General features: G+C 35.6%; 1 protein-coding gene across 1 annotated transcript in view; it reads left to right on the forward strand.

Annotated features, from left to right (window-relative positions):
• Positions 1–4,514: 4,514 nt before the first annotated feature.
• The window catches only part of LOC121978249, a gene marked incomplete at its 5' end in the record, with an annotated part of 43,288 nt that continues 30,006 nt past the window's right edge, over positions 4,515–17,796 (forward strand). Inside the window, 2 exons of the mRNA XM_042530619.1 lie at positions 4,515–4,576; positions 13,659–13,869. Coding sequence (XP_042386553.1) covers positions 4,515–4,576; positions 13,659–13,869 — 273 coding nt within the window. The remainder of the gene's footprint in view (positions 4,577–13,658; positions 13,870–17,796) is intronic.

Raw genomic sequence — 17,796 nt, forward strand, 5'->3', positions numbered from 1 at the left:
GCATATAAGAGAATATTTATTCATTGATTTGACATTGCTCCAATTTTATGTTTCTGGCTTATAAGATTCTTTTTATGAGTGCTTATGTAAAATTAATGTCACAATTGAAATTCCGCTTTCTTCTTTTGACATTTTGCAAAGTCACCTTGGTGAACCCTGATAGTTTATCCATAATGTTTACAACACTTACCTTAAATACTTGTGAATTAAATTCTTAAGTCAACTCTTAGATGGATGCTCAAGTATTGAAACTCATTGAAACAACAATAGTGGCCCAGAACTACATGTTGAGAGTTCATGGTCTTATAGTGTATTAAGATAGGACTAAATTGAGATTTAATTGGGAAATTCAAAATTATTGGCTGAAATGGAAGGTTCCTCACTATTTGATGCAACACCAAAGATTCGACTGAGAGAGAACACTTATGAAGAGATATCAAAACCTTTTTAAAACCGTAATTGATAAAACTATGGGGTTATATTTCTTTTTTAGACCCAATAATAGCTAGACTCGATTCTACATAGACTAAGTTTTCTAAGAAAAAGATAATTTTTATTAAAAAACAATTAAATCACGATGAAGTCACGGGTGACCTTGAAGTCATGGGTTCGAGTTGCGGAAGCATTTGTTTTTGCAAAATGCAAGGTAAGGCCATGTACAATAGATCTAATGTGGTCCACTCCTTTCCCGAGTTGTATTGGTTGGAGTTTCGTCCACCGGACTGCCCTTTAAAAGACAATTAAATCAAGATTTGACAATGATCCAGTTTATTTTATTTGAGCACTTTATTTTAAACTTATCCTTTATAGCAGGCATAACTATTTAATTCTAATGCTTGTTATGCCTTTCTACGATTTTCTCTGCTCTTTAAAAGGCAATTAAATCAAGACTTGACAATGATCCAGTTTACTTTATTTTAAACTTATCCTTTATAGCATGCATATCTATCAGTATTTTTTTTTAACACTAATGCTTGTTATGCCTTTCTACGATTTTCTTAGCATTATAAAGGAGCATGAGTTCTCAGTTTATATCCATGCAATTTTACACTTTTGCCTATCCTCCGGTAGGAGCTATTAATTTGATATTATTAAGGGAAAGATGGATTATATCTGGACTTTCTTAACTCTGTCCGCCACATGGACATTTGAATTGAATCTTGATGGCCCATGTTAAATATAAGAGGATGGACTACCACTTATCTCACAAACCTAAGCTTTTAGAGAAGAACCCAATCCCTAAAAGCTCTTGTTTTTAATGTATATTTCTCATTAATTTACAACTGACGTGGACATGGAAGAGATTTAGATGTTGAAAGTGGTTTGATTTATGAAAAACAAAGAATCAAAAGCTTTAGCATTTGCTTATGAATAGAGCTGCAAACCAACATATCATTAGCCATCTCAGTGGATTTGGATGTAGAAGTCTCAGAGGTAGGTGATTTTTTTTTTTTAAATCATTCTAATTGGAAATGTAGTTAAAATATTTAGGATCTGTTTTGAAGTGATGTTGATGATATATGAGTGTTTTCTATGTTCTAGAAATTAATGTAGGCTGTTTATTCAGTAAGGGACCGGATCACATAGTTTTAGCCAACAAATGATTTTAGATTTAACATTCATACTGCTTATACCATATGCAAGATGCATATGAACAAATAGTAGTTTTAGATGGTTTAATTGAAACAATATAGGTTAACCCAAGGATTTTATTGTCACTTTTGCTGACTTGGGCATTTCACTACCAATGGCACAATGCCAATAAGAGTAAATTTGAAACAACCCAATTATTTTTTATAACATCTCCAAGGAAAATAAGGAATATTGTCTGCAATTAATAAACCATACTCCTACACACAAATCCATTACAAGTACCACGAAAGTAGAAAAGTTCCTAACTAGACAACCATCTTAAAAACGGCTAAATTTGATACTATATTCTTTCTTGTTCATAATCACTGTTTATTTGTTCTTAATGTGGAATTGCAAGGTCCTTGGGAATGTACTGTCCAACCCAGTCTGGTCAATGGTCCGAGCCTCCAACATCATCAGTTTCTTCACATGCCATAAAATCAAACCTTGTGTCTAAACTCAGCACCTCTAAACCGCGATAGCAAAAATTTCATATACCATTGCATGCATTATTAGATCTACCCTTACTTGAAAGTTCTAGTCGAAGTACATGTAAATTAAACAAAAAAAATATAGGCATCTACTATGAAGATAAAAATTTAAAATCTTGCTGACATTTAATTCCATGAACTTTCAAACTTTAATAGGATAACCTCAAACATTTACTTTCATATCAACCTTAAACATCAGAATATTTAAATGAGTTCGTTTCATTGAATGTGGCCTCTTTACCTCAACCTCTGTTCGTTTGACCAAATATTTACACTAGTACTAGATTTGGTAGTGTTCACCGATATCCTTTAAGCCAATTTTCACAACCCCTTTTTCCTCTGATTTGGTAAGAATTCCAGTATCCTCTAAGCCGAGCTCCTTACCCGTCAAGTTGCCACAAACAAAGTCTCATTGCTAAAAGAAAAATAGTTTTACTTTTCATGCATCGAAATCATCACTAAAACATATAATTTCCTTCATTTTCTCTATGTTTTAAAATGCAATACCAGCGGCTCGTAATAAATGAATTAAAGGTGCTTAGACATAAAATAAAATTTAGAGATGTTGCCCGCCACTTTCATTGGTTTAAACTAAAACATCAAATCCCCTTCCATCCACCTCTAAACGTACCCATATAGCCCAAACCTTCAACCCCTCAATCCAGGACTTTAAAACCTCATCTCGAGACCCCTTGCTGGCACCTCAAACTGCTGTCCCAGAATTGATCCAACTCCCATCTCCCACCGCAACCTCTAAACACGATCGATAGCAAATCTTCACCCGAACCTCTTCCCAACCATTGGATCAACCATCGACTCAACTATCGACCCAACCATCGACTAGCCCCCTTCCTGATCCCTTTGACTCATAGTCAAACCACTGAACCGAACCTCCCCGACTCCAGCCCAGCGCTTCGTCAAACACCCTTCCAATGTCCCTAAGGCAACAACAACTCCCGATTATTTCTAACAATAAATTTTCAATAAAAAGGTTAACAAACTTCATCAAACCATCACTCCAACGCCCCTAAGGTAGTAGCAAACTCCTGATTATTTCTAGCAATAAATTTTCAATCAAAAGGTCAACAAAACTTTGTCGAACCATCACTCCAACGCCCCTAAGGCAGCATCAAACTCAACGAAAATTCCAGCATCAAAATTTCCAAATCAAAAGGTTGTAGAACTTCACCAAAACGTTGCCACGATTGAAAAACGTACTCGTTAATAATAAGTCATGCATCAAGCATCAAAACATCCATATTATGACCCATATAGTGCATAAATAAATGTTAGGAATCTTGCCTTAGCATAGGAGAATGATGGGAGACAATCGAGAATTTTTCTTCCAAAATTCCTCAACTTTTACACACAATTTTTGAGATGGACTCGGCAATAAGAACCCTAGGCTAGGAGATGAAGTCTCTTTTCCAAAAATCCTCATGAAACTAGACCAGGGTTATATGTTTATCATAGTTTAGTTTAGGCCTGTTAACTTAATAGTTAAATATTAATTATTCAGGTCCGATAACATATAATAACCAATACCTATTTAATGCGATTGAAACTCTAATTTTTTGAAATTAAACATGAATTTCTGAAAATTTAATGCTTAAATAAAAAAAACCTACATTACATTACCTGCCTTATTATTTTAGATAATTTATTTCATGCAAATTATATATATATATATATATATATATATATATATATTTTATTTTTTTTTTTGACACTACAAGAAGTGAAGACCTGCAGAGCTGTAGAAATTATGATGAAGGAATATGTAGAAATTTGGAGAAGAGAATCTGAACAAGCAATGGAAACTCCTGAGAAATGTGGACGAAAATCTGATAAGAAAGCATATGCACACGTCTGCTGCAGCACAAGAAAAAATCTGGAAGGCTGTTGATAAATTGAAACTGCAGAAATGTGCAGAGTTTTTGGAAGAAAAAGACCTGAACTATCTGGCGGAAAATTTAAAAGGAATCTGCAGTTTTCTGCAGATCTGGAAGAAGGCAAGCAACACTCAACAGTGGAGATAGGTAGAAGAAGAAGAGGATGGCGCAAAAAGCAGATCAACATAATGGGAAACTTTGATACTAATTGAAGTGGGAAAAATTTATTGGGTTAATCTCCTAGGCTGTCTCCTCTATCTTTATGTATTTATCTTGTTTCATTCTATATTTATATCACTATGATTTATATAGTCACAACTTACAAGTTAATTTTTTATCTACTTATAATTAGGTCCTCAACAGTTATACCTTTGATTTAGAATTTTACACTTAAATTATTCTATGCATAATTTAGATAAAACTCATAATCTGTTTTCCATCTTCTTTTGACTTTGACGACTTTGTTTTCAATATTTTCCTACTAACATTATGATATTTCAAATTGCAGGGCAAGCACTGGGATACATTTTATAAGTTCTACAGAAACACAACGGATAACAAGTTTGGCCTCTGATGACTTGACTTTGTTTTTGTTAAATAGGTTGTCATATAATCTTGGTATTTTATCGCACTTTTTATTGTTGTGCTTTAGTGGTTCCATAGCCTAGGGAATGGATAAATTCTTTCAGTGCACAACTAGAATTACACAATGGATATACACAGAAAATGATAGTTGATATGTTTCTTAATGGCATATAAAGATCACAAAACAACTTCAGCTAAAATCACAAACCTCATGTAACACAACATTACACTATGAGTCTATAATAAAATTATATGATTTTCTATAATAAAATTGTTCTTCAAAAATTATTAAAATTTAATTGTAGACAGTGTGAGTTATGTATCTTTGATGAAAATTTTGAAAAAACTCGGAAAGAACAAATTCATACAAACACATGACATGTAGAAATACAATAAAGCACCAAAAATTGTCTTTCACTAAATACCCATATACCCAATGAAAACATGAGTTAAAATGAAAACTCAAATGTTCAGTATCTTTAGTTTAATAAAACACTTTAATATGATATTATTGTATAACAAAAAAGAAACATTTGTGACTTTTAGTCTAGCTTAATGTTTCAAAGGAACTTGACATACCTCTAAATGCAGAAAAGAATAAAAGGATAAATTGTTTCATGGCCCAAAAGTTTCACTCAAGATAAGGTTTTGTTTTGGAATATCTCACAGCACTTCCCCAAATTGTGACTATTGTCTACCCATAAGTGTATTTGAAAGATGACGCAAGAAGTAAACACCAAGGAAGTTCAGTGTATGCATCATATATTGCAATATATCACATCCCTACATGTCTCACACCTCTATATGTTACCACATGTCTAGTATACTATAGTTTAAGTACATTAAATCATGTGTCCCTTTAATCTCTGTCCATGTTCAAGATAAACTTGCCATGAGCTCTTAGTAGAATTTTGAACATCCGACTGTGTGTTTCACTTGCATTCCAATAACCACGTCTGCCCAAGCAATCTTGCATTCATGAAATGTAAGACATGCATGCCAATAACATCTTTTTCAGTCATCATTTTACATTCTTCTTAATCACATAATATAATGACAAATTTGACATTGATCAAAGGTCGCATTAATATCACAAATGCACAAATAAACATATCCAAGATTATCTAATTAATGCATTTCATATAGTATATGTTGGTGCAGCGGGGCCGGCAAGAGGGGTGAATTTCCTGTAAATTAAAAATAGACCTTTCTTTATTCTTTCAAACAAGATTAGTAGAACAATAACAATAATAAGAGAAATAACAACTTAAAAAGAGTAGGTAAAAGACTAGAGTTTTACTTGGTTACAATCTAGGTGGTTGTTAATCCAAGGTGTTGAAAAGCACTAGAAGATCTCCTTCGTTAAAGGTAGAGAAGCCTTTTACACACGTTGACAACTCAAGAATGGCTAGGAAAGTTAATACAGAAGTTGTTGAATATTTCTTAGGTCCAGGAGTCTTTTTATAGCCCCTGAAAAATCTTATCCGAGAATGGAAGACGCCTTCAACAAGGTGGAAGGTGCCTCTAGCGAGGCAAGCAAAGATAAGGTTTTATCTTTGCTAACGATTACATTTTGCCCCGTCTAAGGCGCCTTCAAAGGGTTGAAGGCGCCTTCAATAGGTGGTTGAAGGCGCCTTCCCATGAAAAGGCGCGGAGGCGCCTCCAACCACATTGAGGGCGCCTCCAGCAGCTCCGCAACTCCCAGTTGGCTCTTCCGCTGCACCGATCGCCTGGGTGATTTCGTCCATCCAGAATTGGGCTCACCTGGATCCATCTTCCAACCTTCTCCTCGAGTAGGCTTCCTCCTCGACTTCTCGCCTCTCGGACATCGCGTACGTCCTTCTCGTCACTCGGACATCGTGCACATCCTTCTCGTTCACTGATGTACTCTTCGGCAGCATCTCGTCCTTTGGATGCACTGAGCTCGTCGGCTCTCTCCCGTGCTCCTAGGTTCCTGCACACTTAGACACAAGGGTTAAAACACAACAGGACCTAATTGAACTTGGTTGACCATATCAAAACTACCCTGGGTACTTACAATCTCCTCCTTTTTGATGTGCGTCAACCCAAGTTCAAGTTAGGATTAAAAATACAATAAATAAAAGTGATAACAATAAGTAAAAATTTATGTGCAAAATGAGTAAAAATTCTAAATCCTAACTCCCCCTAAACTTGTATCTATTTCTCCCCTTTTGATCTCATAAAAAGAATTTGGTAAAAAATAAAATAAACGGTTAGAAAAATTTACACGAAGAAATAAGGATAGAGAATATTATCTTTTATCACATAAAAATAAGATTTTCAAAATACATTTAAATTTCAAAAAATAACTCAACAATAAATAAAATTTGAAAAAGTCTCTGTTTGTAGATTAAATCATCAGATAGCATAGAAAAATTTTCAACTCGAAATATAAATTTTTTTTCTAATTGAGACAATTTCTATCAAAATAAAAAAATAGATTTTATTCTAAAAAAGATTTTAGAACTTAATATAGGTTCCTGCCTTCTGGATTTAATAAAAATTTGGGAGGTACATAATTTTTTGGAATTTTCCTAATTTGTCATTGGTGATGTCTAATGTACCAGTTAATTCTACCATGATTTCTTAACTTTGGTTGAATGTAGCTTTCAATTTCTTTATTTGTGTTTTCAATTTTTCGTTTTCTAATTTTAAATTATCAAATAATTTTAGTGGACATGCATTGGCTAATTATTTTTTCAAGTCCATATTTTCTTTTTTCTAATTTGCATATATTTTAGAAAGTATTTTGATAAATTCAAAAGATTACTTGGGAGATAGCACACGTACCTCACTTACCTTGTGTTCTGATGCTCTCCCTTCATTGCAGCTTTCCTCTGATGATCCTCCCCCTTTATTGATGCTCATCTCTGAGTTGCTTTCAGCTTCTCATTGGTAGCTTGCCATTAGAGCTAGTCCGGTGTAACCTTCGATCTCGGACTCAGAGGACGACGATTCATCCCATGTGGCCTTCAGATTTTTGTGTTTTGATCTTGTTGGTCTTTTGCCCTTGTCCTTGTCCTTCTTCTTCAATTCGGGGCAGTTGTGCTTGATGTGTCCTTCTCTTTGGTAGTTGTAGAATCGTACCTTTCTCTTGTTCCAAAGTGTTTTTTTGCCTACGACTTATTAAATTTATTAGATTTAATAAATTTACTAAATTTTCTTACCATTAGGGTCGCTTCGTCTTCATCAATTGACACTTCGGAGTCTGATCGTCAGTTCTTGCTTTCAGGGCAATGTTCTGTCTGGACTCCTTTGATTCTGTACATCTAGATTCGTGAAGTTCCAAAGTGGAAAATAAATTTTCTAATTTGCTTACCTCTAGATCTTTAGAAATATAATAGGAGTCGACGATTGAGAACCATTCGAGTGTCCTTGGAAAAGCATTTAATGCGCACCTTAGGGAATCTTGGTTTGTTGCCTTTTCTCCAAGATTCATGAGTCCGATGATCAACTCTTTCAGTTTAGCGTACAGTTGCGCTACTGATTCTCCTTTCAGCCGGAGGTTGATCAGTTGGCTCCGAAGCAGATCTCGTTTTACGAGCTTGGCTTCGGACGTACCTTCGTGTAGCTCCAGGAACTTCTCCCAAAGTTCCTTTGCCGATTCAAGCCAATCTATTGACTTCTTGGGGTGGAAGACGCTGAGCAGATGGAATTCGGCTCGCCCATTTGCTACGAAGTCCGCTTGCTCCTTCTTGGTCCATTGGTATTCTTCTTTTTCATTTCCTTTGGGTCTTTAGGAGCTACAAAACTATATTTAATAATTAAAAGCAATTCAAAGTCTGTTTTAAAGAATACCTCCATGTGTTTCTTCCAGGTCGCGAATTCTCTCTCGAACTTCAGTGGGTAGATGCTCGATCTGGCCATCGTCTCGGTGCTTCAGTCAGCGGTTAGTTCTTCTGAGGCATTCTGGTTCTGATACAAATTATTGGTGCAGCGGGGCCAGCAGAGGAGGGTGAATTGCCTGTAAATTAAAAATGGACCTTTCTTTATCCTTTCAAACAAGATTAGTAGCACAATAACAATAATAAAAGAAATAACAACTTAAAAAGAGTAGGTAAAAGACCAGAGTTTTACTTAGTTACAAGGTAGGTGGTTGTTAACCCAAGGTGTTGAAAAGCACTAGAAGATCTCCTTCGTTGAAAATGAAGAAGCCTTTTACACGCGTTAACAGCTCAAAAATGACTAGGAAAGTTAATACAAAAGTTGTTGAATATTTCCTAAGTTTAGGGGTCTTTTTATAGCTCCTGGAAAATCTTATCCGAGGCTGGAGGCGCTTCCAACAAGGTGGAAGGCACCTCCAGCGAGGTAAGTGAAGATAAAGTTTTATCTTCGCTAACGGTTACATTTTGCCAGTCTAAGGCGCCTTCAAAAGGGTTGAAGGCACCTTCCCACATAAAGGCGCGGAGGCGCCTCCAACCACATTGAGGGCGCCTCTAGTAGCTCCGCAGCTCCCCGTTGGCTCTTCTACTGCTCTGATTGCCTGGGTGATTTCGTCCATCTGGAATTGGGCTCACCCGGACCCATCTTCCGGCCTTCTCCTCGAGCAAGCTTCCTCCTCGGCTTCTTGTTCCTCGAACGTTGCGCATGTCCTTCTCGTCCACCGGTGTACTCTTTCGCAGCATCTCATCCCTCAAATGCACCGAGCCCGTCGGCTCTCTCCCGTGCCATTCTTCTTGCTAGCTGCGTCTTTCGCTCGACTTCCTGTACTCTTATGTTCTTGCACACTTAGACATAACAGTTAAAACACAACAAGACCTAATTGAACTTAGTTGATCACATCAAAACTACCCCGGGGTACTTACAGTATATGTTCCACTACAGAATTATAGAGGAGGATATTGGCTCCATATGCAACTTGAGATGTCCACCTATCGATGAATGTTGAGTCTTTGGATGGGGCCCAATGTTGACAAAGGCCTGTCTTCTTGTCTTGTCATTTATGATTCATTTTGTATGGAAGGATTGAAATAAAAGCCTCTTTAGTGAGGGACAATTAGACATTGAAAGGATCTTCAAGTGTGTGCAAATTCATGTATACCGGTCCCCGGTCCCTAGGTGTTTTCTCTGATTTGATACTTCGTCAAACATGGGGAACTCCTAAAGATCAGTTTTTGTACTTTGATTCGCGCTATAAAATTTTACTTATCCAAAAGAAAAATATAACATATGTTCCAGTTATCCTAGAAATTAGAAGCAATTCAAATTGTAGAAAGAAAAAAAAAATGTAAATCTATGGTTTAAGAGGACTTCTCTCCAGTCTTCCCTCTCTTTAGAGCAAAACTAATCCAGGGCAGCAAAACTAATCTACGGTGTCACAAAAGCTCAATTTCAATTATTCAATTGTATAAACTACTATACAATCCATATATATCACTGCATCCAATCATAAAAGATGCTTGCCTTATTTCCTTTTCTCCTTTGTCTTGTTGTTAACTTGACAAGGTGTGGCAGATTGATCAGTTGACCACTTGGACATCCAACTGGTTGACTGTGGATTGGCCAATCTAACATTCAAGAGTTTTATTTGTTCATACGCTCTCTACCAAAATTTTGTAAGATTGACTCTTTTGTTTTTCCAATTCCTTCCGTTATCTTTTCTCCTCAAAAGAGTTACATAGGGAAAATACAAACTTGCTTTTTTTCTCTACCAAAATTTTGCAATATTGACTCTTCTATTTTTCCAAAGTCCTCCCCTTATCCTTTCTCCTGAAAGGGATGCACAAGGAAAATACAAACTCAAGTTTGAACTAGAGAAGAAATCAACAAAATCATCATGAGCTCAAAGGAAATGTCTAATATCCTACCTCAATTGCTAGTTCTGCATTGGAGTTCTAAGACCACAAAGCACCCCTTGGACACTTAACGATTTGAAGTTTTTGATCTCTTTCCATTAGTGCTTTGTCTATCTCACTCACCCCAACTAACCATGAAACTTTTAATTATAACCCTTATTAAATTTATATTTGATTACTAGTCAATCATTCAAACCAAAATATAGGAGATGTTAAACTACATGTATTGCTTTTTTATATGGTCTTCAAATTTCTATCCATAACTTACTCAGTTAGACGATATGAATAAATACGAACATTAAATGAGAAAGAGGAAGACCAAAAATGACTTGATTAGCAACGATAAAATATGATAAAATTTATTTAAATATAGACAAAAGTTTAGTAGGGGATAGAGTCCAATGACATAGGAGGATCCATATAGCCGATCCCTTTAGTGAAATAAGACTTGGTTGTTGTTGTAACTTGGTCAACAAGCAAACATTTGAAAAAGGAGCATTAAATGTTTTCACTTTCTATACTTTGGAAACCAATTTGACAACTTTAGTTGTTCTATTTATTAATTAATGTTCTAAATTATTTTTTTCTGTGATTTTTCATTTTTCCTTTCTATTTAAGAAGCTTGTACTAATTTGGAGTACCATTCTAGAGTGCTTCTTGTCAATTTTTTTTTGACGAGCTAATTTAAGTGTGGCTAAACTCTCTTATCTTGAATGTGATTGTTTTTTAACATTATAACAAACAAGTTCTGAGAGTTCTACCAGTGTGGAGAGTTTCTTTTATCACTTATGAAGGGAAAACCTTCCTCTTCCTCTTGTCGACTTCCCCATCTATTGCCATTGTTTTTTTTCTCGATCTCTATCCTGGTTCTTTACATTGCACGTCTCATTTTTGGAGTTGGATTATGATTAAAAAATGCTTATCCTGGTTATCCTCACACATCCTCATAGCCATCTTTCTCTGGAACAAGTACAGCAGACAGAAATATGGACTTAGGACTTGCAATGAGCTCATCAACTTACCGTTGTAGTTCCTTGGCCACTTCCTATCTGCACTTTTAAGCTGGCTGGTTTGGTTAAAGAGTACTTGGAACAAATATTTTCTATTCCACCCTTCAAGGATAAGCGAAACTTGAGTGATAAGAGGGTAGAATTTGTAGGGAATAGAGTTTGGAAGTTGATAAGAGGTAGGAGAAGGTTTTTCCCTCAAATTAAGTGATAAGATAAACTTGTCAAACTCAAGTATTGGGAATTGACCTATTTTCAAGGAGTCGAGTAAAATGAGTAGATTTCTGGTAGAACTCTTGCCACTAACGACTGCCACACTCAAGATTAGAGAGAGTTTTGCCATGCCTAACCAAACTCAAGTGGTAAGAAAGAGGGTTTGAAATGAATCAAGAGGTTACCAACCAACCTTGAAAATGGGATTCCAGACCATTTTACAGTACAAGCTTCTTAAGTAGAAAGGAAAAACTGAAGTCATGGCCTAAATTAATTTAGAACATTACTAAAGAAGGAACAACTAAAAGTGGTAAAATTGCCTTCTGAAGTATTGGAAAACTGAGAGCCTTTGATGCTCCTCTCCAATGTTTGCTTGTTGATCGAGTTCTCCTCATTCCAAAATTACTTGTTGGAAAAGGTTGAAATATTATTGGATAGTTTCCATACCTTAAACCTTCCAATGACTTAGTAACTTGTCTCCAGGAAAAGAATTCAAGCAACTTTGGTAGATTAAAGTTGGAACCAAAGTTTAAAATTTCGTCCCGTGCTGAGGTTTTGGTCTCAGACCGGAACGATACGGTTTCGGTATCGTATCGTGCCGTGCCGATACAATTTCGGTATTTTTTATTTATCTATAGTAATTATAAGATAAATATGTTTATTGTATATATAAAAATAAGTTGTATATTGATTTATTATAAGTTCTCAATTATTGAATAATTTAATATTATTAGAAAAAATAATTAAAAAAATTATTTAAATAGAATTGATATATTAATAATTCAAATTAAAATGGAAATATTTATAATAATAATAATAATAATAATAATAATAATAATAAGTATATAAATTAATACAAGATATTACTTTATATTAATAATAATTATATAAATTAACTATTTATTCATTTAATTAATTATTAATTAAACAATATATATTTTAAATAGTAAAAAATATCAAGTAAATTTTTTTTAAAAAAAATATCAGAATATAAATATAATTTATTAGAATTTTTTAAAATTTTTTAGAAAATTTAAATGAAATTTAAAATAATAAAAAATATATTAGAATATAAATAAGAATTATTATAAATTTTTTAAATTTTTTAAATGAAATTTAAAATATTATTTTTTCAGAATATTAATTAATAAAATTTATTTAATTTATTTTAATTTTAAATATATTTTTTATATATTTTATTAGGATAATTTAATTAGGATTTATAAAAGGCTCCTAGAAATATCACACATCCTCCGCACATCCTCCTTGGGAATTCTTTAAATTAATTAAATAAAATAAATAATTATTAAAAACAGAAAAAAAAACTCGCGGCAGTACGCGAGATCGCGCCGCGATCATCGTGGCGCGATCCCGCGAGGGGCGTCCGGCGACGCCGGAAGCGTTGCCGGAAGCGTCCGGCGACCCTGCCGGACGCTTTCGGCGCCGTAAAAGCCATCGTGCGCAACGCCTTCGGCGCTGCAGAAGGCATCGCGCACGACGCCTTAGGTGCCGAAGGCGTCGCGGGACGCCGCCGGAAGCGTCCCGCGTCTCCTCCGGCGCCGCCGAGATGGGGACGCCTCCCGTGCCGGTTTCGGCCGCCCGGCGGAACGGTAAAAACCGTTCGTGCCGGGCGGCACGAAACGACATTTCAAACGTTGGTTTGGAACCAATGCTTATGTAATAACTATAATGATGGATTGCTGACTGTTGATTCTATTTTCATTTGTAGCTCTGATTCTTCCACGTTCATTGTGCCCTATATGGTTGTGATTGAATGTTTTTTGGGTAAATTTTGAGTTGAGCCATCTGTGTATGTGCATTGGTTCAGCCGTGCCGACTAATATCGATCGAAACTTAAAGCCATTACTGTATATTCTTTTAATTTTAACATTTTCTGTTAGATTGCTATCTTCTCAAACAAAACAGTTCCTTCTTGCAAGGAAACATTTGAAAATCTGAATTCTCAACTCTTCTCTTTGAAATATTATCCCTTGACGTCATTTTTGACATAATTATCTTCAGATGGGGTAGTGCTTATCTCACGAGGGACTTCTTTCACATGCTGGGATCAAAGTTGACGGACCATCTATTGCTCATTGTTGCTGAAGATGAGGGTGAACTTGTTGCTGGTGCTCTTAACGTTATTGGAGGTGACACACTTTTTGGTCGCTTATGGGGTTGTCTACCACGCGTTTATTTTCCAAATTTGCATTTTGAGGCCTGCTACTATCAGGTAAACGTTTTGTAGCAGTGTTTGCAAAGGCTAGTCGCCTTCCCTTGACATTTGAAGCAATCAGTCTAGAGGCAAATAGTAAATTCTCGATCTCATTATTTTTTGGTTGAGTTGTTCAGTGTTCACTATAAATTCAACAGTCTTTTCTTTCATTATTTTTGCAAGTTATCTTGCTTTGTATGAATTATTTGCCCTTTTCAATAAGAAAGGAATATTCTTTTGAATAGCATTCTGATTTCTGTGAATATTGAACCAATAAACTTTCTTCATTAGTTAAACAAAACCTTTAAAAGATATGATAATTGAGTTTCTTTGATGACAAATAACGACAGGAGTTAAAAGTTAGTTATCTTATTGTATATTAAAATGGTTATACAACTTATGTATTAAAAAACCCTAGATTAGTTAACTTGTTTAAGATTAGTGCATTAGACTAAGCTATGTTATGACCATGATTTGAAATCTTGTATGGTATTGAATCACTGAAACTCGATATCACTCGATATTAAGGTTTAAAATCTTGAGCTGTGTCGTAGTTTCAGTTTTTGATTGGATTGGTATTGTTCCAATTCCTATATCGTGTTGATGCTCTGATGCATGATGTCGGTAATAGATTGGAGATTGAAGGAGAAAGGAGATGGAGCAAAAGAGAGTGGTATTGAGTTTCGATAATTTACCAGAATAATATATTTGGACTCTTTCGCTCGGCATAGTGCAAGATTTAAAACCTACTTGACACACTCCTTTTTATGCTTCATCTCTTTTTTTATTCAACTCCAATCTACAAGCACTATGCATCGAAACATCTTCATGATATCAAAAAATGTCGTTCTAGATAAAGATCGAAACTTCTACACGGTTTAAGATTTTGTACCTTGGTCATGCCGAGGTAATTTATTCCTATTTTATCTAACACTTGCTCTCAAGCCAGAGTGTAAATATTTAGATATCCAATTTGCTACGTAGGAATATAAAACAAGTTACAAGAAAAGGCATGGTAAAAATGTCAAAGCAATTCGTTCTTTAAAATGTTAATGCTGTGCTAATCTTCTTGGACATAAACAAAGAAGTTTCATCAACTTTAATGTTTTTAATGATTCATGAAACATTAGATTATTTACAAATAGATGAATATATAATTGCCATAGCATATATTTATTACTTTGTTGCTTCTAAAATTGAGATCAGTAAGGAAATGATCTATCCATATCATCTTATAACTTGTATGTGTCATTGTCGAATGCTGCAATATGGAAATAGAATACACAAAGAAGTTTTTAAGGGAGGGCTTGTAATGTTTAGAGAGAGAAACCCTCCCTTCTCTCTAGGGAGGAGGCGATGACAAACCTTCTTAGAGAACTAGTCTAACTCTCCCTTCTCTCTAACGAAGGGAGGTGTTGGTTTTCAACATCGAGGTGGCTGTGTGCTTGGAGATTTCATTGAGCATGAGGTGTTCTAAGGTTTGCAAGGTGGTGGGTTGGAAACCTTCCTGTACAAAGGGAATTCTGTATGAGGTGTGTTTCTTGTATCCCCATTGCAGTTTGGATGCCCCCTGTATCTGAAGCACTTATTGAAAGAATTCTTCTTTCAAAGGGAGGAGCTTCCTCGTCTTTCGATTTGGGTGCAAATTTCAGATCTCCCGCTTTAGTGCATTGAGCAAGCTTGCTCATTGATTGGCCGACCATTATACACTGACCAATTAACAAGAAAATGGGAGCATATCAATTATGCCAGAGTTCTTGTGGAAGTGGGCATAACAAGAGAACCACCTGTTGTCATTCGTACAACACTCCCTGGAGGCATGGTGGTAGATCTTCCCATCCACTATGAATCTAAATTCAAATTTTGTCAAACTTGCCGGTGTATTGGGCACTATCACTCGCAATGTGACATCACTGGTGGTCAACAACCCCGGTGTAAGGGTCTCAACAATTGAGACCACAGCTAGTGCTGACAAAGAATCTTGTTCAGAACTTTGTGATATGGGTTGACTTAGTCACTTCAAATGATCAGAGGTAATGATATAGATACAATTGCTACAAAATCTCTGCCCTAGGGCAGCTACTCATTGAGGGTGGTGGTGTTGATACCTTGACATGGAGGTTGTTGAAATTCACTTGCAATTGACCAGCTTGACTCACCGGGCAGTGGTCCTATAACACCCCCAAAATTTAAAAGTCCCCATAAACCACATGCATAAAAATATTAAATATGCTAAATTGATTTAATTAAATGATTTTAATAAATGATGATATTTAAAAAAGATTATATGATTAATTGTGTAACTCTTTGTGGCAAAAGGTGAATACGCTCGCCCCCAGCGCCCCCACCAACCCGTCCCAGGGCCAACACGGAGGAGATAAATCACGGGCGGCTACTAGCCTTTGGAATAGTGACTAGCACATAAGGGAGGTATTTATTTCGGCTTTTGCCGAGATTTGAACCCCAGACCTCATTGTGGCAACACCTCATGCGCTAGTCACTAGACCCATCCGAGGGGACGATTAATTGTGTAACTCTGCATGATTTCAAAGTTGAGGATTTTTAGGCGAATATTCGATGCTTGATCGAAGAAAGAAGATCGGGATGATTGAGATAAAAATATATATTTTTAAAATATTTATTTTTTGAACTCGAATTTTGATAAAATAGAGGACTTTTACCTTTTACTTACCCATAATTTCGAAATTTATATATATTAAACATAATATTAGATTAAAAATGGGCCTAGTTAACTTAAGTTTACATGGGTTAGTGAGTTTAGACTTGCATTAAACATAAAAGACTTAAACCCTAGCCTGGATGACGATTTTTGGGAAAAAAATAGAAAAGAGAATCTAGGGAGCCTTGCTACAGATTTTAGAGGAAAAAATCATGTGTTTTGAGAGGAGAAAGCAAAGTCAAGTCGATCCCCGTTCGTCCTCTTCGTCTCCTAGTGCCGGTATTCGAATTTTGAGCGTTTTAAATGCAAAGGCACGTTCTAAATCCTTCTTTTTGCACCATTCAAATCATAGTATGTATGTTTATTGTGTTTATGCATGAAAATGTGTGGAATCACGTTTTTGTGGAATAAAGATTATGTTTCTTGAAGTTCCTGAGTTTTTTTTGAAAGATTCTTGAATTTTCTTGATTGTTTGCTGAAGTTTATGATTGCATGGGACATTGCTGCCATTAGAGGGGTTCAGGACTGAGAGGAGCCGTGGACACTAGGGCTTAGCCAAGGGTTGTTTCAATCTAGGTAGGTTACAGTAGCTTGGGGCTGGATTCCTAGGGTTTGAATCATGTCTTAGGATGTTAGTAAAGGTCTGGTTGTGTCTCGGTTCGAGTTGTGGAAAAAGTTATTAAATTTTAAGTCAGTAAGAGTCTAAAACGGGTAAGTTTAGATGTGACTAAGTAAAGTTATGTCTCGAGAAAAGGTTAAAAGTCACAACAATGTCTCGAGTAACCATAATAAGTGCTTGAAAGGTTATATGAAAAGTTTTAAAAGTTTCAAAGCTATGTGTTAACGGTATGAAATGTATAGATGCATGCTTATGAAAATGATGAAAAAAGTAATTTCTTTTTAGAAAGGAAAGGAAAAGAAAAATGTTTTTGAGGAATGTGATTGATTGACAAAGTGGATATGTGAGGAATCTGTCGAAAATGCGGGCGGTGAACTTAAAAAAAAATGATTAATGGAAATACTGAGAGGGAAAAGGCCCTATAGGAAGCTCGGTTATGGGCAAAGGCCCCAGAGGGAACCCAATATCGGATTCTCATATATAGCCCAAAGGGATGCGACAAAGAAGTGGTTGCTGAACTCCGATGAACTTACAAAATGATTAATGGGAATACCGCGAGGGAAAAAATCCCAAAGGGAGTTCAGTTACAAAATATTTATGTGAATGTAAATGCAAATGATTTAAAAGTTAAATGTATTTTTATTTA

Source organism: Zingiber officinale, chromosome 4B, assembly GCF_018446385.1.
Source record: "Zingiber officinale cultivar Zhangliang chromosome 4B, Zo_v1.1, whole genome shotgun sequence".
In the NCBI taxonomy this organism is placed as follows: Eukaryota; Viridiplantae; Streptophyta; class Magnoliopsida; order Zingiberales; family Zingiberaceae; genus Zingiber; species Zingiber officinale.